The sequence below is a fragment of the Marmota monax genome, unplaced genomic scaffold, assembly GCF_021218885.2.
Source record: "Marmota monax isolate L192 unplaced genomic scaffold, Marmota_monax_Labrador192_F-V1.1 WCK01_AAM20220418_F8-fsc00038, whole genome shotgun sequence".
NCBI lineage: Eukaryota > Metazoa > Chordata > Mammalia > Rodentia > Sciuridae > Marmota > Marmota monax.
The window spans coordinates 12,950,653-12,975,895 of NW_026692498.1; the positions used below are offsets into that span (position 1 = coordinate 12,950,653).

Consider the following 25,243-nt stretch of genomic DNA (forward strand, 5'->3'; position numbering starts at 1 on the left):
GTTCTTTACAAACTTATATTTCTATGAACAAAACTACACAGAGATGTGCATTTAAATAGGCACTAAGGAACACTATCCAACACTGTTCATCCATATGAAATCAGAACGTGGGATTGTGCTGTTCACATCCATCAAATCGCTTTACAAAGTCAGATTCTGGGTGCAGGGCTCACACCCACAGGCTCTGCTGTGTTTTAGCTTCCTAACAGATGATCTTAGTCTGAAGTCTGGAGAAAGACCAGTCCTGACTTCCAAGAACACCACACCCCATGGACTATCAGAGATGGAGACAGATTTTGGTGACATTGGTGGTTCTGCATTTGCATTTTATTTTTGTGTTCTTATCAATAGTGGAATGATTAATAGTACACATTTATTTGAAAAACGGCAGTCTAGAAATGATTAAAACACACACTGTATTGTAGTCAGGTGGAGGGACATTTAAGAAGTCAACATTCATGATTTCAAAGATGACCTTTCTCCCACAAGTTCACCTTCCCATTTCCCTTGCCATGTGGTCTGTTTCTCTGGGGGAGCAAGGAGTCAAGTCAGGTCAAATGTGTGGGTAGAAAAGAAGTGGACAAAGAAAATTAGAGAAAAGAGACTTTCCCCTTATCTTGTGGAAGGGTTTGTGGTTGGTTACAGACTGAGGAAGTAACCCAGATGCCTCCCAGGTGCACTGGTCGGCAAAAAGCAGAAGGTTCCCAGTAACAACTGTTCGTGGTTGTTCATTTGCCATTTATTCTTCTGCACATACACCTCATGAGCACCAGGTGGCGATGTCCTCTCAGAGTAATACCAAAGAACTTCAAAACACAGCAGTTTACAAACACAACAATTACATTTGGACATTCACCTGTCTCTTCCAGAACCCCCCACTCAAATGCCAGTGATCACAGACAAGGAAAGGGGGCCAGGGGCCTTTCTTGCACCACATAGGCCTTCCCCCAGTCCTCTCATGCACACAATAGTGCAATACCAGGACGAGCACTTTTGACCAAGTATAAAACCACAGAGATGTTCAGTTTTTACAAAAAGGGGAAGGGAATGAAAATACAAAGGCACACGCAACCATGTACACACCACATAACCTTTTAAAGGATGAGCATCTGAGAAGGTTTGTCTCTGATCCCGTTGGTCAGCCCTGGAGACTCTGGGGCTGGTGCTAAGCCCATGAAGAGAAGAGCGTGAGAGCCCCTGCTTGGGCCCAGGGAGCACAGTAGGGATTCTAGTGGGAAACACCCTGCTTCACAGTAGTGGGCACACAGGGCTCTGCTGGCAGGCTTCTCACTGAAACCAAGACTCTGTCTTTCCATGTTGGCACAAGATAAGGGGCAAGGGAATGCCCACCCCCCACTGCCTTGCCTAGCACAGTGTTAGAAAGGAAATCTAAGATCCTTTCTGCCCAGAAAGCTCAACAAGAAGAGCAGTTTGAGGGTGAGGTAGCCCCTACTGAGCTTCCTCAGAGAGGACGAGAAATGGGGCACAAACACATCGAAGACCTGGGGTGGGGTGGGGGTGGGGGACTTGAAGGCATGAAGACTCCCTCTCCAAGTGGTATTGCCACTGCCTCCTGACTCCCTTATATATCATCTTCAGTCCTTTTCCTTCTGCCTGATGAAGTGTCGCCCCACTGCCCATTTCCAGTTGTCTGAGCAGGTCTTCATTTCTTCTCCACTCGAGCTTCCTGAATTTTCCTACACACAGGTCCTCGGTCTTGTTCCTCATCCCTGTGGCCTAGAAGCCCAGAAGATACTTGACAAGGGCAATGGTATGACGCTTACAGGGGCTGGAAACAGCATCACAGGACGCTACCCCAGAGAAGAATCCCAGAGTCCATCCATCCATTTGAAAGAACCGGATGCCTCTTTGGACAGGTCACAGGTGTGAGGGGGAAGAGAGGGCCCAGAGAAGCCCAAAGGATGATCTCTGGCATGTGATAACTTGGCAGTGTGACATTACACTCTGCAGGGACATCTCTGTCATTTAGTTCTAATGTTTCCTTCCTGACTGTAGTAGGGCCCAAGGGACAGTGAACTCAGGACCAGTCTTTTCATCTGCAAAATAGCTTCCCACTGCTGGGAGAGACTGGATTAAGGGTGGCAGGAATAATTCCTCCTCTCAGAGCTCCCTCTGATGTGGCCAATTATTGTCCCCGTAGCCAAATGGGAGTAAAGAAAGACTCAGCACCAGCAAGTCCCAAGAAACTGGTGACAGGTGAGTCCACTAGACACACTTATGTCAAAGTGGCTGCAGGGCTAACAGCAAGCAGCTGTGGAGCTGCTGTTATGAAACCTTGGCCTCCAGTTCTAACTTAAGTACCACTGTGGAAGGTTCTTTTGTTTCATTTTTTTTTCCAGCATCAAAAACCTTCCAAATTTTATGAAATATATATGCATATATATATATATACGTCAAACCCCCAAAACATGAGGTATATAAATTCAAATTAGTATCCAGAGGAACTTCCCCCAAACACATAGTTCAAAGAACCCACTTTCAAAAAGGAGAATTGGGTTTCCCTTCTTGAGAACCCCTGTTCTCCCTGATCCTCAATCCATTATTGGAGCCAAAGGCAAGAGGATGTTGAGGGGAGATAGACAGGGTCTTGGGATACAACCCAGATGCACTTCGGACCAGAACATAATGTGGTCCCAACCCTGTTAGGAATGAACTAGAGGCTTTCACCTTGTGGGAGGTCCTTCTGTGGGACAGATGAGGGGCCCAGCACCATCTCTGGGCTTACCTAGCAAATTTGCATGGGTACAGATTGAAACCCTCATAAAAACAAGATTGGACGGAGGTTGGCTCTGATTCCATCTTGAACAGAAATAGAAAAAGGTGTGGGTCCAGGTCTCACCTCCACACATCCCCTAAGCACAATTCTACTTCCATCAGGTTCCACGTTGATCATGAGATGGGTTGGCAAAAAGAGGAAAGTCCAGGGACCACACCCTGGCATTTTCATCCCTCAGAACTGGGGTTTGGCATCTTGCAAAATAGATTTCAGGGTCATGATGGGATGGACTGTCCACCAACGTGGCCCATGACACGCACACACCCACACACACATAGGCTCATACACAGACGGCACAGGGCCCAGCATGGGCCCCACTCACAGTGAATCCATGAAACTCGTGGAATCTTTGAGCTGGTCTGGGATGAGTTGGGAAGAAGGCTGTGGGCTCCTCTCCCTGAGGACAGTGCAGATGCCCAGTGGGACGCAGGCTCTGGTTTGATCAGAGAGGGGCTGGAAACAGCATCACAGGATGAATCCCAGAGTCCACCCATCCATGCAAAAGAACCAGATGCCTCTTTGGACAGGTCACAGATGTGAGGGGGAAGAGAGGGCCCCGAGAAGCCCAGAGGACGATGGAGAGAGCTGAACCTGCTCCCAGAGGCGTCTGCCTCTCTGACCCTGTCAGCAAGAAGCACTTGCTCGCCCCACACCAAGGCATCCAGGATCTGATGTCACAGCAGTTTAGCGGTCCACCCCTTGGTGCCCCCCACCCACCTTGCACAGTGAGAGCTCTCTGCCTCAGTGGAGGAGAGAAAAGTGGAAACTCCGCTCTCAAAGCAGAGTGGAAGCAGCTAGAAGCCAGCTGAGGCCAGAAACCTCAGCTTCACAAGGCAGGGTGTGCAGTGCCACGCACTGTCCACACCCGAGTGTGCTGACCGTGCCCCCCACTTGAGGGATGGAGGGGGTGGGGATTCTTGCCTACCCAGCACCGAAAACTCAACAGGAACAGACCCAGGATGGCCATCACCCATGTCCCCTTTTGTCGGATGAGGTTTATGAATTATGTCACCTTATGCAATCTGCCTCCCCTCCCAGTCTAGAGACAGGGTGAGGGAGGATGAGGGAGTAGGGAGGGCATGGCACCAACTTCCACCTTGACTCTCCCTGTTCCTGCCCTGTGGTCCCACAGCCCCTCCCACCCCAACGCCTCTCCAGCCTCAGTCTTTCTCCTGGGCAGTGCTGTCCTCAGAGATGCCCTGGGCAGCCAGTTCGGCCAGCACGTTATCCAGGTAATTGGCATCTGGGTAGCCATGGCCGGTGAGATTAGAGCCAAACTCTGTCTTGTGGTGCACCTCATTCCAGATGACCGTATCAGACTCGCCCGTGGTGCTGGAGGTACCGATGGCAAAGATGAGACGGCGATCCCAGGCCACGAGGAGCAACTTGAGAACCTGTGGAGCAAAGGAAAGAGACAGAGGGCAGACTTCAGTGTTGGTCAGACACTGTCCCTTGGGTGGTAGGATCCTCTTAAGGGTCCCAATCTCCCTGTGTCAGGAAGTCCTAAGCAATTCAATGAAAGAGAAGGAGACTTGGACTTGGAGTCAGGGAACTACAGGTTGAGTCTTGGCTCTGTCGACGAATAACTGTGACCATGGACAAATCATAGCACCTCTCTGATGCTTAAAATCCTTATTTATGAAGTGGCAATGGTATAATCCGTCTCAAAGGTTGTGGACATCTTATGGAACACTACAAGAAAAGCATTTTCATACTAGTGCCTGGAGTACAATACTTTTTTTTTAAAAAAAAGGTCAGCTCTCAGCATGATAGTTGCATTTTAAAACTCAGGGTCTAGGAGTTGCAGTGCTTATGATCCGAGGACTTCTAAACTTCTGCCCTTCACCAGCACCACCTCGAGGTGGAATTAATCTACCAACAACTAAGACTGTGAAATATTTCTCCAGGGACATCTTAAAAAGCCTTCTGACTTCTTCCAGGCTCTCTCATATTTATCTCCCATCTGGTCCTCACACCACACTTGGAGCCAGGTCCACGGCAAGTGCTATCATTATCCCCATTTTATAGACGAGGAAGCTGTGGCCTGTGTCAGGGTTTGCAGAATGTTCTGATTCATCTAAATTCAACAAAATCTTGGTTGAGCGAGACTAACATCCTATTCCCAGTCTTGGTCGGAGTACTGTCCACATGAGAAAGACACCTGGAAGATGAACTCTTCCAAACATGGTACAGGCTGACGGTTGGGGAATCATAACAGTAATAACAGTAGTTGTTGCAGTTTGAATCTTAAATGTCCCCTAAAGGCTGTGTGCCAAAAGCTTGGTCCCCAACTGATGGTGCTGTTGGGAGATCGGAGAAACCTTAGTCCCTGGGGTCCGGTGGGAGGGAGTAGGTCACTGGAGGTGTGCACCCTGGGAAGGTTTATTTTGTCCTCAGTCCCTCCCCTCCCCCCTCTCTCTTTCTCTATGTGCCTCCTGGTCACCAGGAGGTAAGCAGTTTCCTTCCACCACATGCTCCCAGCCATGATGTTCTGCCTCACCCAAGGCCCAAAGTGACAGGAGCAAGCGACAAGGGACTGAAACCATGACTCAAAACAAATCTTTCCCCCTTTCAGCTGATTGCTCTGAGGTATTCTGTCACAGAGAAGCGAAGCCAAGGAATACAATAGTAAACTCGAAAACAGGAGCTACGCTTTCCTGAGAGGTTACTTACTCAGCGCCAGGTGTTGAGTTATACAGTGATCACAATAACTGGGATTCAGATACTCTCATCATCACACACCCCTACCCCCACCACCTTTTTTTTTTTTTAAACAAATGAGAAAAACAGGCTCAGAAGATATAAAAAAATAAAAAATAAAAACTTGCCTTGGTCTTATAGCTAGTGACAGGCAGCAGGGTATTGGAGGTGGACCTCAGGGCTGCCTGACTCCATGGCCCAGGGTCCAAAGTATACTTTAGATAGGAATCAGCATATATTTCAAGGAGGAGGCTGCTTCTGAGCAGAGTCTCAGCGGAAGGGAGGATCGGAGGTATGTTAACAGAGAGGATGTGTAGACACGGTAAGTAAATAGGAGCCCCAGGCATGGATGATTACAACAACAGCTGCCACCGCATTTTACTAATGCTACTTTCACTGAATTCCTACAACATCCTGTCCACAGAGAAATTATTACCACTGCTGGACAGATGAGGAAACAAGTCATACGGATGTGAAGCCTTTAATACCAGATTCTGCAGCTATGCGTGTGAGAACTAGGACTGGAACCCAGGCAGGTCTAGTTCCAAAGCCTGAGCTCTTACTGTGTCTCAGTCTCCAATGAGACCCTCATGAAGGACAAGGGTGGGCAACTGGAGAGACAGGAAGGTGTAAAACCACACTACAGCAGGCTTTTTATGTCAAGCAGAGACGAGTATTCTTTGTGAAGAAGAAACAACTGTTTGAATTTTATTTCTTTTTTCTTTTCTTGGAGGGGGGAAGGTACTGGGGATTGAACCCAGTGGTGTTTTACCACTAAGCTACATCCCTGGCCCCTTTTAAAATTTCTATTTTGAGACAAGGTTTCTATGAGTTGCCCAGGCTGGCCTTGAACCTGCAATCCTTCATCTTCTATTTTTTTACCCTGGTATTTCCTGGTATTGGGGATTAAAACCAGGAGCATTTAACCACTGAGCCACATCCCCAGCCCTTTTAAAATATTTTACTTAGAGACAGGGGCTTGCTGAGTTACTTAGGGCCTCACTAAGCTGAGGCTAGCTTTGAACTCGAGATCCTCCTGCCTCAGCCTCAAGAGCTGCTGGGATTACAGGCATGTGCCACTGCACCCCACCTCTGCCTCAGATTCTGGAACATTGGGATTACAGGTAGGTGCCACTGTACCCAGTTTCAATCTTATTTCTTTTTAAACAAAGGTGTTTGGTGCTGGGAATTATGTTTTGGGAATGACTAAACTGGAGGCATTGAAAGATGAAGAAGCATTAACTAGGTTGGTGGTAGCAGGTTTATAAAAGGAATTGAGTGGTTTAGAAGGCAGTTCAGGGAGCTAAGTGGATGTGGTGGATAAGAGGGAGGGCTCAAGAAGACCAATGTGTCCATTCTGGCTCCTGGGAATTCAGGATATGTCGTCAACATAAGAGAGTCCTGCAGGCAGAGCAGCTTTGGGGAACATGGTTCTAGTTTGAACAGCAGGACTTTACAGTAGAGACATTTAGCCAACTGTTGAGATGCAGATCTCAGGCTCAGGCACAAAAATTTGGACACTCAAGAAAAACAGGCATCAGGCCTAGTCCTGATTCTTAATCTGAGAACACTTGACTGGCACATCTTGTGATATAGCTGGTTCTTTCATTGTTCCAAACTGTCTCCTTCCTCCCTGGATGAGGACATAGCCATACCATGTCATGAGACCTGAGGGGTCTCCCTATGGGCATTTCACCACCCCATCCTTCTCCTGGCCTGTCCATAACTTGATAGGGCCTATGGAAAGCGAGAGAAGGAAAAAAGGTTCCAGGAGGTCTAAATGGGATTCCACACTTCTTCTTGGATTCTCTCTTTAGTCCTCTTTCCCTTCTCTCTCCAGTTCCCCACCCTAGGAAGGAAGAGCATGGACCACAGAAGGGCTGTTCCTTCAACAGAAAGGCTGTTCCTTCAAGGGCTGGGTTTAAGAGCAGGGAGACAAATGGAGCACCCTGGAGCTGAGTGTTTATTTACCACCTAAATTCAAATGATGACCACTCACCCCCAAGGTGACAGAGTATTAGGAGGTGATTAAGGCATAGAAATGAATTTCAGTGAATAGGATTAATGCTCTTACAAAAGAGTCCTGGGAGAGAGCCCCCTTGCCCCTTTCCCCATGTGAGGACACAGAGAGAAGGCTTTGTCTATGAGCAGGAAGTGGGTCTTGCCAGATGCAGATTCTGCCAGAGCCTTGATCTTGGATTCCCAGCCCCCAGAATGGAGAGAAATACATTTCTGTTGTTTCTGAGCCACCCAGTCTGTGGGATGTTTTTTCATAACCACCCAGATAGACGGAGACATTGACCCACAGCAACCACACAGCCACTGGCATCCTGTGGAAGGAGGCTGCTGATATTTGGAGAGAAAACCCACTAAAACACACCTCTTGCCTGTGTTTTTCCAGCACTCCCTTAGACCAGTGGTTCCTAACACTCTTGAGATCAGGAAAGATTCTGAAAGTCCAGTGATTTTTATGGCCTCATCCACAGAAAAACAAATGTAGATTTTTAAAAATTCTAATGAGAGTTCATAGAAGCATGGGAGCCTGATCATGAGTTACTAGGAGTCCAGGAACCCAAAGATTGTTCCCACTGCCCTTTTGGAGACAAGTCTAAGAATATATAAGTATAAAATAATCTCCCACCAATTAAGATCCATGCCCCAGATCAGTGCTTCTCACACTTTAGCATGTGCTGGGATCTTGCTAAATTGAAATAGGTTATAGTTCTGCATTTCTATCAAGTTCCTGCATATCACTACTGGTGCTATTCCCAGGACCTGCCTTTAGGTAGCATCGCTCTAAACAAAGAATACTAAAATAGATGAATTATTGCCAATAATATCCTGAATATCCTGGAGAGGAGCAAATCAAAAGCCCCACCTCATTCACCTGCAAAAAAAAAAGGAAAAATTTCTAATCATATCCAACTTTACTTATGGCTGACTCAGATAGGACCTTGTTACTATATATATCAAGAGGAAAAAACAAAAACAACAACAACAACAATAAAAAAAAAAAAAGTTCTCTTTGGTCTTTGCACTGTAGGAAGCAAAACCTCAGGTCCTGAGAAATAAAATCCCCAGAACTACTCTGAAATTTCCACTCTTACTTTTCTCCCTTTCTCGCTGTCTGGAAGGTAACAGTGTCGTGGGAAGCCACGGGCGCTGAAACTCTTGCCAGGATTTGGGTGTTCTGGCCCCTGCAAGCAGAAAGAAAGAAAACAAAGAGGATTTTTCAACATAATTCTGATGAGAAAGGAGTGCAGGCTGCTATTCATTAAATAATGATGAAGATCATAATGGCCATAGAGTCTAGACAGAACAGACCCCCAAAGCAGTGTGAGGAATCATTAAACACACAGACTGGGCATCCTTGGACCTGGGTTTGGACCGAGCTGCTACCTCCCAGCTGGATGTGCTGGAGCCCAATTCTGGGGCCTTTGATCCCCATCGATTTGATAGCAATGACATGGGATACTCACCTTGTGAGGCTGTTTTGCATGTTACACACATTTGGTGCCTGGTGCATGGTAAGAGCCAAGTAAACCTAAAACATCATCACTGTCTTCATCATCTACTGTTTTACTGTGGCCCAGAAAAGTTAAATGCTTCCATAATGTTAGAGGCTTTGCTGAAAATTAAGCCCAGTTTTTCTGAGGCACAGTCTACACTTTTTAGCTCTGAACTACTCAGAATCATCAAAGTGTCTTGAGCTATGAACCCTGCAAGCAGAATTGCCTGAATGATTCCCATGGATTCTCCTTTGTCATCATGAATTTATGTTGGTTTTCTTGTTTAGCATACGGATCAGGAGACTCAGGACTAAAAATCTTCTAACGATATTTTAGCTGTGGTTGGCCAATATCCTATTTAAAGCCCAGTCTCAGGCTACTGGGTGGGAAAACAAAACAAAAAAAAACTGAAGCAGGATTGAATCAGATCCAGGTGCTACAATTGTGGATGTGGTTTGTCCCCTCTGAAACTCATGATGAAATTGCACAGTCATTGCAGCTGTGTTGGCAGATGGGGCTTTTGAGAGGCTGTGGGGTGACTAGGGAGAGGAATTAATGCCTTTCTAAAAGAACTTCTCCTTTCTCTCTTGAGGGACTGGATTAGTACTGTGAAAGCATGTTGCTCTAAAGCAAGGTTGCTCCTTATGGTCTCCCACTTCCACATGTCCAGTAGTCCTTCTGCTTCTGCCTTGAGTAGAAACAGCCCCTCACCAGATGCAAACAACAATCTTGGACTTCCCAGCCTCCAGAACTGTGAGCCACATGAATCTCTATTATCTATAAATGCCCAGCCTCAGGTACTCTGTAGCAGAAAACAGACTAAGACACCAGCCTTCTTAACCAGAGGCCAAATGGGTTCATTGACCCCTTTGTGCAACTCATGAGAAGCAATGCACTTTTTCTCAGTAGCAATGCATATATTTTCCACTCACTCAAATGTTTGTGCATAATTTCGGAGCAACCCTAAACCTTGCAGGGATGGAACCCTATTTAAAAACCCCTTCCAGATACAACCAATTAAATATCAGTAGCTGGGCGTGGTGGTGCACACTTGTCATCCCAGTGTCTCAGGAGGCTGAGGCAGGAGGATCGTGAATTCAAAGCCAGCCTCAGCAAAAGCAAGGTGCTCAGCAACTCAGTGAGACCTTGTCTGTAAAGAAAATACAAAATAGGGTAGGGGATGTGGCTCAGTGGTCGAGTGCCCCTGAGTTCAATCCTCAGTACCAAAAAAAAAAAAAAAAAAGATAATTCTGTGCTGCTGTTAACAGCTCTCCCACAGATGATCAGCAAGTGTGTCCTGGCTGCATAAATGAGTGAGTGAAGGAACAAATGAGCATAGAGATTTTTCATTTTGTCTCTTTATGCACAGTGATCAAAAATTCTGTTGCTTTAATTTTTCTGAAAACACAGTTCAAGATCACTTCTGATTTTGCCATCTGCAGGGTATGAGGATTGTACTGGGGTCTGGGGAAAGGCACACTTCCCTGGGCTAAATTGGTTTGGTTTTTTTTTTTTTTTTTGGTGCTGGATATTGAACCCAGGACCTTGTGCATGCAAGGCAAGCATCCACCAACTGAGCTATATCCCCAGCCCCAACAATGTCTTCTTGAAGATGCAGGACCTGATGGTTCCAATTCCACACTTAAAGACATTACTACCTCACTAAGCCTGGCCGCCTGACTGAGGGGCCAAGTCCAAGCACCGGGCTATGACTGCTCCTCCCCTTCCTGGGGCTGCTGCTTGTGTGTCCAATGCAGAGTTCACCTGGCACTGACCCAGCAAGCCTGTGTGCTCTGGGCCCGTCGCCAAGCAGAGCAGTCACGACTCAGCCTCACTCCGGCCCAGAGTTTCTCCCATAGGGAATTTTTCTCTGCAGTGAAGGTAATGCTTGAAAGTCTCGAGTCCTCACCGAGGCCCACACCTATGTGGCCCCTGAAGTCTGAAGAGACGGCACTGAGCATCCTGAGACTCTGAGACTACAGGATGGCCACCAAGACATGTATTTCTCTCGAGATGAGCTGGGGTGTTCCTGGAGGAGCCGGGGGTCTGCAGAGCAGCACGTGGATATCTCTAAAACCACAGCACAGGCTCTTCCTAGCCCTAGCCCTAACCCTGACCCTAGTCCTAACCCAAGCTGCCTGCTGTTCCTCCAGACCCCCATATTTTCACTCATGTCCTTACCACCCCGACTGGCCGGCTCAGAATCATCCCAGGAGTCTCCCCCGAGCAACACCCAGCTGTTTCTCTCTTGCTCTGGCCTTTCCCTTGCTGAGGCCCCATTACAGAGCCTGGACTACTGCAGTAGTCTCCTGACGGGTCTTTGTTCTGGTTGTCCTCTGTGCTTACGTCAGACTGTCCTTCCTGAAGCACAAACTCAACCCCGTGATGTTCCAAAATCTAATCACAAACAGCAATCTTCAGGGGCTCCCTGCAGCCTAATGAGGAAGGTCCTCACCCTCTGCCCTAGTGCTCAGGCCTTCTGTGGCCTGGTGCCAGTCTCCAACAATGCCTGCTCTTCAACATCTCTGTCGTGCTCCCTCCCGTTTTGCAAGTCTTAGGCCCCCATTCAACTCTTCCTTATTGCCTTCAACACCCCCTACTTTCTCTCCTCCACAACTGTTATACCCTCCAACTAAAAATGCTCTCCTCCATTTCTTCACATTTCCCAGGCTCCCCTAGAGAGTAACCTGTACCAGAAAGTCCCCTCTGAGCTGCAGACACACACACACACACACACACACACACACACACACAAGCCCTTGTCCTTACCAGGATGAGTAGGATACTCAATAATAATGGCACCAGGTATTGAGCACCTTAGTATTGTGCCCTTGCCCCAGGTGCACACACAGACGTCTCTCACCCTCACACACCTCTGCCTGTTAGGTGCCCAGCTACACTGCTGAAGAAGCTAAGCTTGGAAAGATCAGGTGGCTGGCCCAGAGTCACCAGCAAGTAAACACTCAGCCAGGGCACACGCCTGTAATCCCAGCTACTGGGGAAGCTGAGGCAGGAGGATTGCCAAGTTCCAGGCCAACCTGGACAAGTTAGGGAGACCCTGTCTCAAAAACAAACACAGAAAAACCGAAACCAAAACAACAAAACAAACAAACCCAAAGGGCTGTGGGTGTAGCTCAACCGTAGTGTGCTGGCCTAGCATGTAGGAGATGCTGGGTTAAATCCTCAGCACCCCCACCCAAAAACACATGCACAACGGAGGCAAGAACTAGAACCAGGCTGATCAGACTTTGAAGGACTTGCAGTTCTTCTTTGTTCACTCTGCCTCGCACAACTCCTATCAATGGTGCACACCCAATTTTGCTCTCTAAATTAATTGGTGATGTTCACTTATCTTTTCCTGACGGGTTGGTAAATCCCCCAAGGAAGAACCATGTTTTACTTAATTCTTTTTAGGCTATTACATGGGCCTGGTTATTTCCCCACGACTTATCACTATTTGGAAGCACCCGTTTGTCTGTTTGCTTTATGGTTTTCCTGGATCCAGCAGAATGGGGACTTCAGGGAGAAAGGATCCTATCAGGGCTGCACCTGCCTTCTCTACTGCCAAGGGCATTCGTGGTCCCTAATTCACATGCAGATATTTATTAAATGTAAAAAGACAAATAGGAGGGAATAAAAGAGGTAAACGAATCAACATTTGCTAAAAGTGGATCCAGTCTGCACCCTAGCACATTTGATAAAGCTTCATTGTGGGAAGAAGGGCCACAAAATTTACATCTGCCATCGGGAATATTGTTCAGATTTATTCCTTGGAACTGTATTTAAAAGAACCAAAGAGGAAAGAAATGCCCATGAAACTCAAAGCCAGTAGTGTAGCTATCGAATAGTGTGATCATATAGCTATCAAATTAGAAATGCAAGTTACTGTTTGACAAAGAAATTCCACTTCTAGAAAATTATTCTACACATAAACAGGTACAGGGCTGCACACTAGGCAAGGTTCATATGTGTACAAGTTTATTCATCCCAACATTATTCGTTGTAGCAAAAGATTGAAAACAATCCGTATGTATTCTCATCTGATTGAGACTGTTGAATTAAATTATTTACATGATGGATTATTGTGCAGACATAAGAAAGAAAGAGGAAGTTCTCTCTGTACTGAAAAACCTACAAACTATATTGTTCATTGAAAAAATGCAGAGTATGAAACAATGTCCCTAAATGTCAATCATTGTGTAAAAATGGGAGGGGCGGATACAATTTCTGTTGCCTGGGCACAGAGAATCCTGGAAGGGTACATGAGAAAGTAAGAACAATGCTAGTGGAGGGGGAGAGGATGGGGGATTAGATCTGTAGAGGGGGAACAAGGGTGGGAAGGAGACTTTTCATAGCATAAAACACTTCGAATGCAAACATTTAAACTTAAAACTGTAAAAGGCAACTGCTGAGGGTGGGCTCACCTGAATGCCCGGGGGGATGCTGTAGATAATCCGGATGGTTTTACAGTCTGGGTGGCCAGGCAAGGAGTGGGGGATGAGGTGGTACTCCATCTTCCCTGGAGGCTGGGTGCCTGTCTTCACCCCATAAATGGTCTTACAGGTTGGACACTGCAAACTCCCATCCTGATGAGACAAGGTCAAAATAGCCAACCTGGGAAACCTAATGACCTTCCACCCAACCTCAAAGGTACCAGAGATGAAGGGCAAGGGGGAAAAACTTGATCCGACCTCACACTAGACCTGAAATCCTGACTAGCTACGTAAGCCACGGCTGCTATCTTCAAAGTAACAGAAAGAAAATTCTACAAATAGCTTCAGGCTCCATGCTAAGGAACATAGAAAGGACGCCCCTGTCATTGATGAAGAGGCCAGGAAACTAGGGCAGGGAGCCCACAAAGGGAACCATCATCTAATATCTAAGCCTCAAATGGGTAGAACAGATAGCAAGCTCTTAAGAGCAGCGACTTCCCAATTGATGACCACCAGAATCATTTGAAAGCTTCTTAAAAATAAAGATGCTTGGACACCAGGCCCACCGTATCAGAATTGGGCGACTGCAAAGTGTAGTCTGTTTGGAATGTGAACTCCTAAGTCAGACTGTCTGGATTTACTCTGCCTTCTACCTGTTGTGTGATCTTGGACAAATCAATTATCCTCTCCGAGTCTCAGTTTCTTTAGAGAGCCAGAAAAACAACAGTATCTGTCTCACTGGGTTGTTAGATACTATATGAGATCATCCATAGGACGTGTTTTGCAAGTGGCATATCTAAGTGTTATCAGTCTATTCATGATTTCTGTGAAAAGACTAATAAACTCAGGTTTGGAAACCACTGCTAGGAAAAGATAAATTGAGCACTGTGTTGGATAAAATAAAGACGACTTTAAACAAATGACCCTTGAAGAATAAATAGGCTTAGAAAGATGGAGGATAAGTTCTGCATAAACAACCAGAGGAGAAAATGATGCCGTAATGGTAATACTTTAAAATCTTAGAATCTACAATGCTTGTTTCACATCAGCCTCACCTTCTGACATTAGCTGGGGAGGAATTATGAACCCCTTTCACAGATAAAGGAGCTGAGGCACAGCAAGATTGAGGGGCTCATCACCAGCGAGGGTCAGAACACCTGCGAGTGCATCTAAATCACCCCCACCTCACCCCACGGCACTGCACTGCCCCCCAGTGGCTCTGCTGGCGGCACAGGGGTTTCCAGACAGATATGAAGGGGTGTGGTTTCACTGGAGAACCTGGTGAGGTGCCACCTGCTGTGGCAGGGAGGGTGGGGAACCCTGCGGGAGCCCCCCCCCCAGCAAATCCTATTTTCAGGCCCCCAAAAGGAAGGGAGAAGGACGCATGTGCTGACAGAGGACTTTCCCACAGCTGGGACCAAAGCTCTCTTCAGATGTCCCTCCCCCAACTCTTTGGGAAGATGCAGATCCTCTGAAGAGCTATTTGGGGACATCTCCATGTAAGTTCTACTCATTTAGAGGAACAGCTCACATTGGAGTCAGCTCCTCTCTAAAGCTGGGGTCCCACTCCCTGCCGAGACCTTAGCTTGTTTCATGGCCTCGGGGGCATGGCTCCATCCTATTCAGGCCCTTTCCCCTCATGTGTTTGATAAAATGAAAACACATGCTTCCAAGTGTAAGTGCAAAAGAGAACAAAGGAGAGCGCCTCAAGAGACATTTTTGAAACTACTGACGTAAAAGCAAATAGTTACTAGACATTCTTGGATACGGTCAACCCCAAAGGAAAGAAAGTGCTAAGAAAGCCCTTTAAACACAGAGTAACCTCTTGAAATGTGAGGCTCCAATGGAAGCTTTCAGGCCAGGGTCAGGATAGTGAACTGACTGCATCCCACACCTTGTCTGTCTGGGACGCTGAGAAAAGTCTCAAGGTTGGCACTTTGGGAACATCAACACAATAAGCCGTGTAAAGGTAAAGGGGGAACATTATAGCCATGATACACGAGAGGAATCCTTTTGGATAATAATAGTAATAACACCTTACAAAGCGGGTATTGTTATATCTGCATTTTCCAGATGGAAAAGGAAATCTCAGAGAGCCTGAAAAAAAAATCTTGCCTGAGGTCATTCAGTTCCTAACCAGGACCCAAGCACAGGTCGATATCCTTTTACTGCCTCTGCTCTTCCCCTAGTAAGAGATGAATAGAGCAGCTTCTGAAATGCAGGTAGTTTTTGGATGAGTAAGAAGTGGCGAGATGTAAGACTCCTCAGACCAGCCAGGGGAAGAATGTGGAGGGCCCTCATGTTCTTGGTCCTCCACAGCCTACCAGGGGCAGGGCAGCAGGCCCCCGGGTACACTGACCTTGTTCCCATTGTTGTACATGGCGACCAGGCAGTAGATGTGGTAGATGTGGCCACACCTGGAGAGCTTTCCTACCAGGTCAGGCTTGACCGTGGGCTGTGGGCCCTTGTAGCCCGAGGGAGCGGTGAGGCGCTCCATGCAGATGGTGCAGTCCTGTGGTTGGGGATGAGGGGGTGAGAGCAGAGAGGACATCAGTTATCACCAGCTTGGGCAGCCCGGGCCCCCCTGTGGGGGTTCCCATGTGATGGCAGAGGCTGGGTGAGCTGTCACCCCTCCTCTTCTAGAAAGTTGACAAATCAGGGGTGGAGGGTGTGCTTTTACAAATCTTGCTTTACACGACAGAGAAATTCTGAAGTAATTCCTGGTAGTGGTTAATATGTGAACTTGGGCTTGTCAACCACATTACAACCCCTGACCAAGCCCTGTCTTCTTCCTTTCGAGTCCTCCAATGGCTTGTGAATAGACACACTAACAAGCTTCGATTAAGCTGAACTTGGGTAAAGGAATCATGTTTCCCATATACCAGAGAGGCTGTTATTTAAATAAATTTATGGCTGATTTCTCAACTTCAGCAGTGTTAACATTTGATGGAATGTTACTGTGGCTACTGTTTGCTGTGGCTACTGACCTGGGCTTTGTAGAGGGCTTAGCAGCGTCCCAGGTCTCTATCTACTAGATACCAGTAAACACCCAAGCGGATGTTCCCTCAGGGGCAAAATCTTCTCAGTTGAGAACCACGGGTCTATGTCAATTCCATTCCAAAGTGAGTGCACATGGCTCAGCATGCTGTTTTTCCTAAATTCCAACTGTCATGTAAAGTAGCTTAGAGTCCATCAGCACCCTGCTAAAGGGGAAAGGTTAAGCTACAGCTGCAGCTCTGACCATGAACTCAGGAGCCTGAGTTCCAGCTTGATTAGCTCTGTACCAGTCAGGGATTAGCGAGCCGCTCCTCCACATCCTGCAGAAAACTACTACAGAGGAAATGACTGTGGGTGATGGGGAAGGTGAACCGTGCCCTACTTCCCCGGCACTCACCTCCTCTGGCGGGTGCCGGACCTTCTGCAGATACTTCTTCAGCACTTCCTCTGGTGTTTTACCTGGGAGGACAAAGGGATCCCTTGGGTTAACAAGGCAGAGGTAAGGGATCCACCAAGCCTTGCCATCCTAAGTGTGACGGAGAGGAAAGTTATAGTCAAGTTCAAAAGCAGAAAAGGGAGCAATCTGTTCTGTAATTGGCTTTAAGAATTCTAAAGAAGCCAGGCATGGTGGTGCACACCTGTAATGCCAGTGGCCCGGGAGGCTGAGGCAGGAGGATGGCAAGTTCAAAGCCAGTTTCAGCAATTTAGCAAGGCCCTAAGCAATTTAGAGATACTGTCTCTCAATTAAAAAAAAAAAAAAAAATTTAAAAGGGGCCAGAAAGGTGGCTCAGTGGTGAAGCACCTCTGGATCAATCCTTGGTACCAAAAATAAATAAATAAATAAATAAATAGGAAAAAAAAGAAGAATTTATACAGGTTGTAGAGGGCTGAAGAAAGGTTTTGAGGAAGGGAGAGGTGTTCTCATCTGCCTTTACCCTTGCAGCCACTTCCCTAATGGGCTTCTCTCCATTTTCAATGAGTCCACATTTTAACAGACATACGTTGAGTGAGTTTCTCTTCCTTATAATCAAAGAGCCTGGACTAGCTCAAACGATCCTATGAGATAACAGAAATGAAAGCCCTTTGTCCACTGTTAGGTGTTAAGCAAGCATTAGGCAGTCTGACCACATTCACTTTCCAATTCGCTAATCGCTGTCTCAGTTGATAATGTGGCACCAAAGTAAGACATTTGTAAGGGAAAATAGGAAGCTATGACCCTCAGCTTTAGGACAGTCCTCCTTGGTTTTGGACGATGCTGTCAGGGCCAGCAGACACAGCCCAGCAGCAGGGTAGGGGGAGACTCTGGGAAGCATCCTGACAGGCTGCAATGATCCGGGGATTCCTTTGGGAGCTGGAGCCTTAGGAGACCATCCAACCTGAAGGAGGTGGCTGGAGTGACGCAGGCTTACAAGGAGCCACAGAAGAAGCAAGATCAGTGCCACTCTGGGCTACTTGCTTCACTTTTTTAAGCTGTTTTTTTTTTTTCTATAAAAATGGGGAAGATTGATAGCGCCCACCTCAAAGGGTTGCTTTGACAATTAATAGGCTCCTGGGTGAACAGCCCTTCATCACTTTGCCAGATAAGGATGCAGTATGTGCTATTAATAATAGCAGGAAGAGTGGGAAAGTGTAAAATCCTGTCACTCCCAATCAGACCACGAGCAAGGCAATTGAGTTCATTTAAGCAGGGAAATTTTAATAGACTGGAAAAGTAGGACAAGAGTTTGAGGAAATGGATCGTGTAACAGCCCAAAGCTGAGGTGCCAGCCCTTCCCGCCACTGTCCTGCTTCTCTGGTAAGAATTAATTAATTTTTTTTCCACACTGGGATTGAATCCAAGGTGCTCTACCCTGAGCTAGCTCCCCAGCAGTTTTTATTTTTTATTTTGAGACAAGGTCTCGCTGAGTTCCCGAGGGTCCTGCTAAGTTGCTGAGGCTGGCCTTGAACTTGTGATACTCCTGCCTCAGCTTCTCAGGTTGCTGGGATTTATAGACCAAAAGGACTAGTACAAAGCTATGCCAGGTTCTTTTGGCGCCAGGAAGGTAGTATATGAACCCCTTGGTAGCTGGGTTGTGGGCAGGTAGGAAGGGGATCCTGAAGGAGATTCAAGTGGCCAGAAGGTCTGGAGAATCTAGGTGGATACAAGACCCTGGCTTTGTCCCAACCCTCATGGCTACTTTCCAGGACATACGTGTTGAAAATTGGCTGTGGACATTTTTGCCCCATTATGAAGATGAGAAAACAGGTTCCACATGATCATATAACTAGTTAGGCTGTGAATCCATTTTTGTTCTGACAGTAAAGTGATCTTTCTCTTCTACCCTGTCTTCTCTGCACCATACCTAATATTTTAGTTTCTATATGTTTGCACCGCATATTTCAATTTCCCAACGTTTTTCCATCTGCTTCGTACATAATGTACTTTAGTGTAACCATCAGAGTCTGCCAGCGAGGCCCACTTAGATACAGAAAGCAAGGCACACAGCCTTAGCTGTGCCCCTGGTCGGGGAGGGAGCCAGGGCTTCATGGTGGGTATCCCCTTGGATCGAGAGGCCGGTACCTTTCCTGGCTTGTTTTTTGGTGGTCTTGCGGCTCGTGTTGGAAACGCCAGGAATGGACTTGATTTCGCTCTTGCTGACGGGAGGTGGGTGCAGGACCAGCTTTGGCGGTCTGGTGAGACATACAGGCAATCCAGCTGCACTCATGAGGATCCCTGTGATTCCTGGAAGGGGCAGGGCACGGTGAGGAAGGGCTGAAGAATGAGCTCCCAGCACTCCCCGAATTCCTCTCTCCCCATCAGCTGACTCCTGCTCTCCAGCAGAGAGTGCCCATGACTCATGGATTCTCTAGTGTGCTTGGCTTTCAGCAATCCAGTCTCTCCCAAACTCTTCCTGCCCTCCCAGGACGGTTCCTAAAATCCCTGTTTGCTTCTGAGAACATCCCAATTCTCTCCTCTATGCAGATGCCCACCACCTGTTTCATGGCTCTGATTTTTGTACCCAAACAAGTCCCCAGCCCCAGGCAGCTCTTACCAGCCAAGGCAGGGTTGACGGGACTGGAACCATTTAAGTTTTTCACTGGGACAGTGGGGACCCTGTGGAAGGAGAAAGCAGATACATTATGGTTTTGACAAGCAGGACAAAATGGACCAGTGCTAACCCTACTGAAGGTGCGGGAGGTTCTTAACACAGCAGCGGATGTGCTGAGCTACTCCACCACTCAGAACCCTGAAACACAGAATAGCTCAGTTTTTACTCAGGGTCAAAGTCAAAGTCCTAGCAAGGCTTACACAGCCATGCATGATTTGCCAGCACCCTCCATTCTGTTCCTCTCTGGCCTCCTCTCATCACATGCCCCTTACTCTGCCCTTGCTGCTTCTCCTACATGCCAGAGGAAGCAGCATATGCCTCCGAGCCTTTGCACATGCTATTCCACTTGACGGAAGTGCTCTTCCACCAGGCGATTGCATAGCTTCCTCCTCCACGCCCGCAGTCTTGGCTCACATTTTACCTTCTTAGTGAAGTTCCTGAACCCGTCTTATTGAATACTGTTTCCTACCCCCCACCCCACCCTGGCACTTCCAAACCTTCTTATCCTACTGGCAAGTTTGAGACCAGCCTCTATTCCCTGCCCCCCCGCCTCGCCCCATGGAACTTATGATCTTTCAAAATAAGTTGTTGCTCCTCAGCTCCTTTCTAGAATGTAAGCAAATATCTTTGTTTTGTTCAGTGAGTCTTTGTTTTGTTCAGTGACTGGCACCCGTAGGCATTCAATCAATATTTGTTGAAGGGATGAAAAGATAAAGAAGCAAGTTCAGATCTCAGTGTATAAAAGAGCCACCCTGAGATGCTTTCAAAAAGATGGAGAGCCCTGGGCCCAGATCCGAATCTCCACCTGTGGAGCACACGGAGCTGCATTTTTTCCAAAGCTCCTTGAGAGGATGCAGATGTCGCCAACCCCAGGCCCAGCTTTTGGAAACCACTGTTTGAACAGCTGTCACTTCTCCTTCTCCCTGAGACATAAACATCAGGCACAACCTCCTCCCCTCTCTGTCCTTCTCTCCAGCAACGCAAGCCAGGCTGGAGAAGAGAGGCACAGCTGCCTGGGAAAGGCCCGGCCGCCCACAGCGCTGACTAGGAAAATATGGGACACGTGGGCTGGGGCTTACGCCATCCCCTCTGCCACCCACACTCCACAGCTGGCTTGCAGAGGACAGTGGACCCGGTCAGTTGCTTCCAGGAGTAACACAGTCTGAGAAGCCAGAAGCTCTGCTACAGGGTAGAGCAATTCTGGGCAATTGGAAGGAGAAAAGAGTATGTTTATTTATGCATTTGAAAAGTGCTTATTGCGCCCTACTTTGTGCTGGATACTGTGCTCCATGCTGGGGACACGGCAGTGAACAGGACAGCCCATGGCTTCATCTTTGTGTTATGATCCCCAGAGCCTCCTTCTTCCAGAAACGGTTCTAACTGCTCACAACATACAAACCCATCGGTCCTTACCACAACCTATGGAAGAGGACTGTTGTTAACCCTGTCTTATAGGCAAGGAAGTTGAGGCGCACAGGTAAGCAAACATGACCAGAGTCACTCGGCTAAACAAACCAATCACACCCCAGAATCGGGCTCCAGGGACATTCACTGTGTCACTCACTACTCTGAGCTCTTACATCATCCCCAACACCCAAGCACCCCATGCTGTAGGGTAACAAGGAAACCCAGTACTAGGTGGGAAGGTGGGGAGCAGGAATGGGAGTGCAGATGGGGCCTCCTCAGGTACTCAGAGCCTGCCTGGGCTGCTGTTCTCTCCCAGGAATGAAGACACATGCAGCAAAGATGGGAAGATGTGAGAGTGGGTGGGTCTCAACAGGCCACCAGAAGACACTTTCTTTGGAAACTCCCCTGGATAAAGCAAACCTGGATGTAGAGAGGAGAAAGCTGAATTTAAAACAGGTGCCAACAGGCCAAGAACAGCTGGGCTCTGGGGCCTGCCCTGCAAGGCCAGGGGTGGTATGATGGACACACAGTCAAGAAAGCTGGACTCCAGTCCCAACCCTGCCAACAGTTCCTCACAGTCAATGTGGCTGTCTTGATGTCCTTGTCTGTAGAACAGCTAAGGTCTTTGTTTAGAGGATGCCTTCTTGACAGCTCCCCACCCCAGGACCTGAGAAGGTGGCCTCCTTAGCCCTGGGTCCCCTCCCAGGACAGAAGAGCCACTTCCTGTGGTCTGTACCTCTGCTCCCCACCAGAGGGCAGCACTTGCCACCCAAACCTGCACCTGCCCTTTTTCCTCTTGCCATCTCCAAGTCCCCCACTCCAGCTGATAAGTAGCTGTGATCTGGGTGACAAAAGCCACCTTTGTTCCCACAAACTGGACTGGCAGGTTTCCACACCCAATCTGGTCAACCAGGAAATACTCCAACCACCCCCCCCCCCAGCAGCCTAAGAACTGTGGGGGTGGGGGAGAAGGTCTGGAAAGAGGAAGGGGAGGGCCTGAAGGTGGGACATGAGAGACACACAGGACACTGGGGGGCCAACAGGTGGGAGAGGAGCCTGTCCTTGAGTGTTAGGAATGGGGCAACGTGGTGGGAGGGCTTGTTACAGGCTGTGGGTAGCAATGGGGCCCAGGGTAGGGTGGGGGATATTTGTTTAGGGAGCAGAGCAGGATATAAAGGAGCCCTGCACGAATGTCCATCTTAACCCAGCTCAGCTCTGATTTGCTTGTGCCTGCAGTAGAGCTGCCTCGCTTCTCTGCAGTTTCCTGAACACATTTGAGTTACCCCAGCTGTAAATAGGGCACCCCAAATGCCTGCCCCCCCCCCCCGCCCCATCCCGTCCTGGGGTCCCTGTGAGGATTCAGGATCTAGGTCAAATGCTTTGCAAACAGCTGAGCCCTAGGCAAATTTGGGTGGCTGTTTACACTTTTATGTCCAACTGTCAAAGGACCATATTGGGCTTAGTTACTGCCGTTTCCTGCTTGAATGACCCACTTTCCAAGATTCTTGAGGACGGGAGACTCTAGTGCAAAGGTGCAGAGTTGAACCCTGAGCAGTTCTGGGGGTTGCTCAGTTGGCAACACCTGATCTCCCCACCCCCATGGTTCCTGATTGAAAGGAAAACTCTGGAGAACAGCCCATGTTGTCCACTCTGTTGGGGCCCCAGCAATATTCGCCTGGGCCCTCCTTCTATCAAACTGCCACCCCACAGTAGGCATGCCTGTCACATCCTCCAGGCAACTCCGCTCAGCCAGAGGCCTCTGGGCTGACTACTTTGTTGGCCGATCACCAACAAGAAGACCCCCTCCCAGTCTGTTGGGCCAGTTCCCAGTTATGGAGGGTCCAAGTTTTAATTTCCATTGATAAAATATAAAACCAAGAAAGGAAAAGGGTTTGACAAGATGAGGGGGGGAGAGGGCTGAGGCAGGGAAACTATCCTGCAGATACCATGGTGAAAGGCAGTGTTTTTCTGAGTTATGCACCAACCCAGGAATCCTCAGGCAGGACAATGGTCTTGTCTCTAAGGCAACTGTAGCCTAGCTGGAGAGAGGAGCCCAGACAGAGGAGGAGAGGGCCAGAGGGGCGGCCCTGCCTGCCACCACACAGCCCCCCCACCCTTTAGAAACCCCCTGCTTGTGTCTCTGAATAATTCACAGAATCTTTTGTGCCCCCCACCCCACCCCATCCCCTGTCTTCATCCCACTTCTCCCGCCCTCCCTCGTCTTCCCTTTTTTCCGTGGGAAAGTTGCTTGAAGAGGTCATGGGCAGAAAGAGGAGGGGGCGGGGCCACACGACAGAAGGTGGATGGCAATCCCAGACAAAGGGAATAAACACGCTCATTAAATGACCAAGAAAGGCAGGAGCAGAGGATGGCAGTGGGGTGAGAGAGGTGGTAGGAGGTGAAAAGGAAAGTGCTGGAATATAGACAGGGGTAGGCAGGGGCTTCCCTTGTCAGGAGAATAGAACAGAATGAAAAACAACTCATTTCTAGAGCCCTGTGGAAACTGCACCGTGCGGACCTCCACCCCATTCTCCAGGTCGGATACTAGTGACAGGCACAGGGAATAAAGACCGGAGATAAAGTGCTACCGACTCCCTCATCAAGATTCAAAGCAACTGGGGGGCCTCTCCCTCAATGATGGCATGAGGTCACTTGGCCCTTGTCAACAGTGCCAGAGAGGAGGAGGCATGATAGACCTGCTCAGCTTTGACTTGATTTCAACAACTCCACGGTATATATTCAGTAGATACCTGCTAGTAATAATGGTAGCAGCTCACGGTGACTAAACTGAGCATGTGTCAAACATTCCGCTAAGTCTACACAATGAATGTCTCAATAGACCCTCATGAGAACTCTGGAGGGAAGGTAACATTACCACTCCATTTTACAGATAAGAACACTAAAGGCAAAGGATGAAGAACTTGCCCCAGGTGGCACAACTAGGAAACTGGTCTCAAATCCCAGTCGTGAGGATTTGGAGGCCATGTTCTTATCTAGTGCAGGAACCTCCCTTGAAAGCCAGCGATCACCCTGAAGCTCTGTTAGAGGACCCCAGAATGCTGCTGCAGGGAAGTGTGGAGAAACCAAACACGGCATGGTTTCGGTGCCTATTTCCCTCTCCAAATATTCCACCAGTTAAGAGTACGTCATGAAAATCTCCTGCATCTGGCTTGCATGTTGCCAATTAAGAATTACTTTGCCTTCGATGAGGAGCTGGGCTTTAGCCAAAACAAAAGTGGACCAGGGCACTGAATCCTGGGTTCCAAACCTTCCTTGTAACACACAGGCTGAGCTGTGAGGACCTCCTGGAGAGTTCATTCTACCTGTGCCTAACACTTGTATTGGAGTAAAAGAATGAGATACTGCTGAAGAGCGCATCTGGTGAACTCCTGTGGAGGTTTTCACAATGATTCCATGGTAGATAAGGCAAGTCCAATGTCAAAGAATGATATTGGACCTTGCAAAATTCTGTGGCTTAAACCAAATGGCAGAGGCAGGAGTAGAGGCCAGGCCTCCAAATCCCAGCCGGATCCTCCTGGCACACTGCAGTGTATGCTCCCTCCCTTTCTCCTCCCAGTGCCAAGCCACTGTGTGCAGAGAAACAGCACAGTGTTGATGTGCCTCCTCAGGGCAGCCTGGACTTTCAGACTCGGCATCCAATGCAATCCTAAAACCATCCTGACCATCTGGAGCACGGGGCCTGCTGGCAGAGCCAGGTCTCTCTGGAGAAAGGGAAGATTGGTTGGGTGTAGGAGGCTGACAAGAAACCAGGGGCTGGCAGGCTCAGGCTGCAGATGTTGCACATGGACTTGGGTTACTCCCATTTTATGATCAAGAAGATCAAGAACATAAAAGGCCATCATAACAGAACCCACAACATAACCACATTGCTGCTGTAATACCTGAGACAATGAACAGCAAGAAAAACATGCATTTGGCACCTACTGCATGCCAGCACCATGGTACATGCTTGGCAGGGAAGCAGCACTAGGGAGTCAGAATCTGGCTCCAGCGTCAAGCTTTCTAAAGTTTGAATCTCAGAACCTACCAACCTAGCTATGTGCTCTTGAGCAAGTGAACTTTGATTTTCTTCATCTGTACAAAGGGAAAATAATGCCTATCTCATAGAGTTGTTGTAAGGATTAAATGAGAGGAGAAAAACCCCAAACCAGAACCTCGTGGGAGCTCAGTTCCTGCTGCTCATGATGACTTGATATAAACTTCTTTAATCCTCACAGTGATTTTAATGTGAATAGGATTGCCAGCATTTACAAATGAGGAAATTAGGGCTCTAAGTTAGAGATCTTGCCC

The 25,243-nt window shown here is 48.0% G+C and overlaps 1 protein-coding gene across 1 annotated transcript in view; it reads right to left on the minus strand.

Annotated features, from left to right (window-relative positions):
• Nucleotides 1-309: 309 nt before the first annotated feature.
• Nucleotides 310-25,243, minus strand: part of Dtx4 (deltex E3 ubiquitin ligase 4) — a 34,614-nt gene continuing 9,680 nt past the window's right edge. The window contains exons 3-9 of the mRNA XM_046445678.1: nucleotides 19,469-19,530; nucleotides 18,997-19,158; nucleotides 16,834-16,895; nucleotides 15,799-15,951; nucleotides 13,431-13,592; nucleotides 8,605-8,694; nucleotides 310-4,191 (exon numbers count right to left, since the gene is read on the minus strand). Coding sequence (XP_046301634.1) covers nucleotides 3,958-4,191; nucleotides 8,605-8,694; nucleotides 13,431-13,592; nucleotides 15,799-15,951; nucleotides 16,834-16,895; nucleotides 18,997-19,158; nucleotides 19,469-19,530 — 925 coding nt within the window. The 3' untranslated portion in view covers nucleotides 310-3,957. The remainder of the gene's footprint in view (nucleotides 4,192-8,604; nucleotides 8,695-13,430; nucleotides 13,593-15,798; nucleotides 15,952-16,833; nucleotides 16,896-18,996; nucleotides 19,159-19,468; nucleotides 19,531-25,243) is intronic.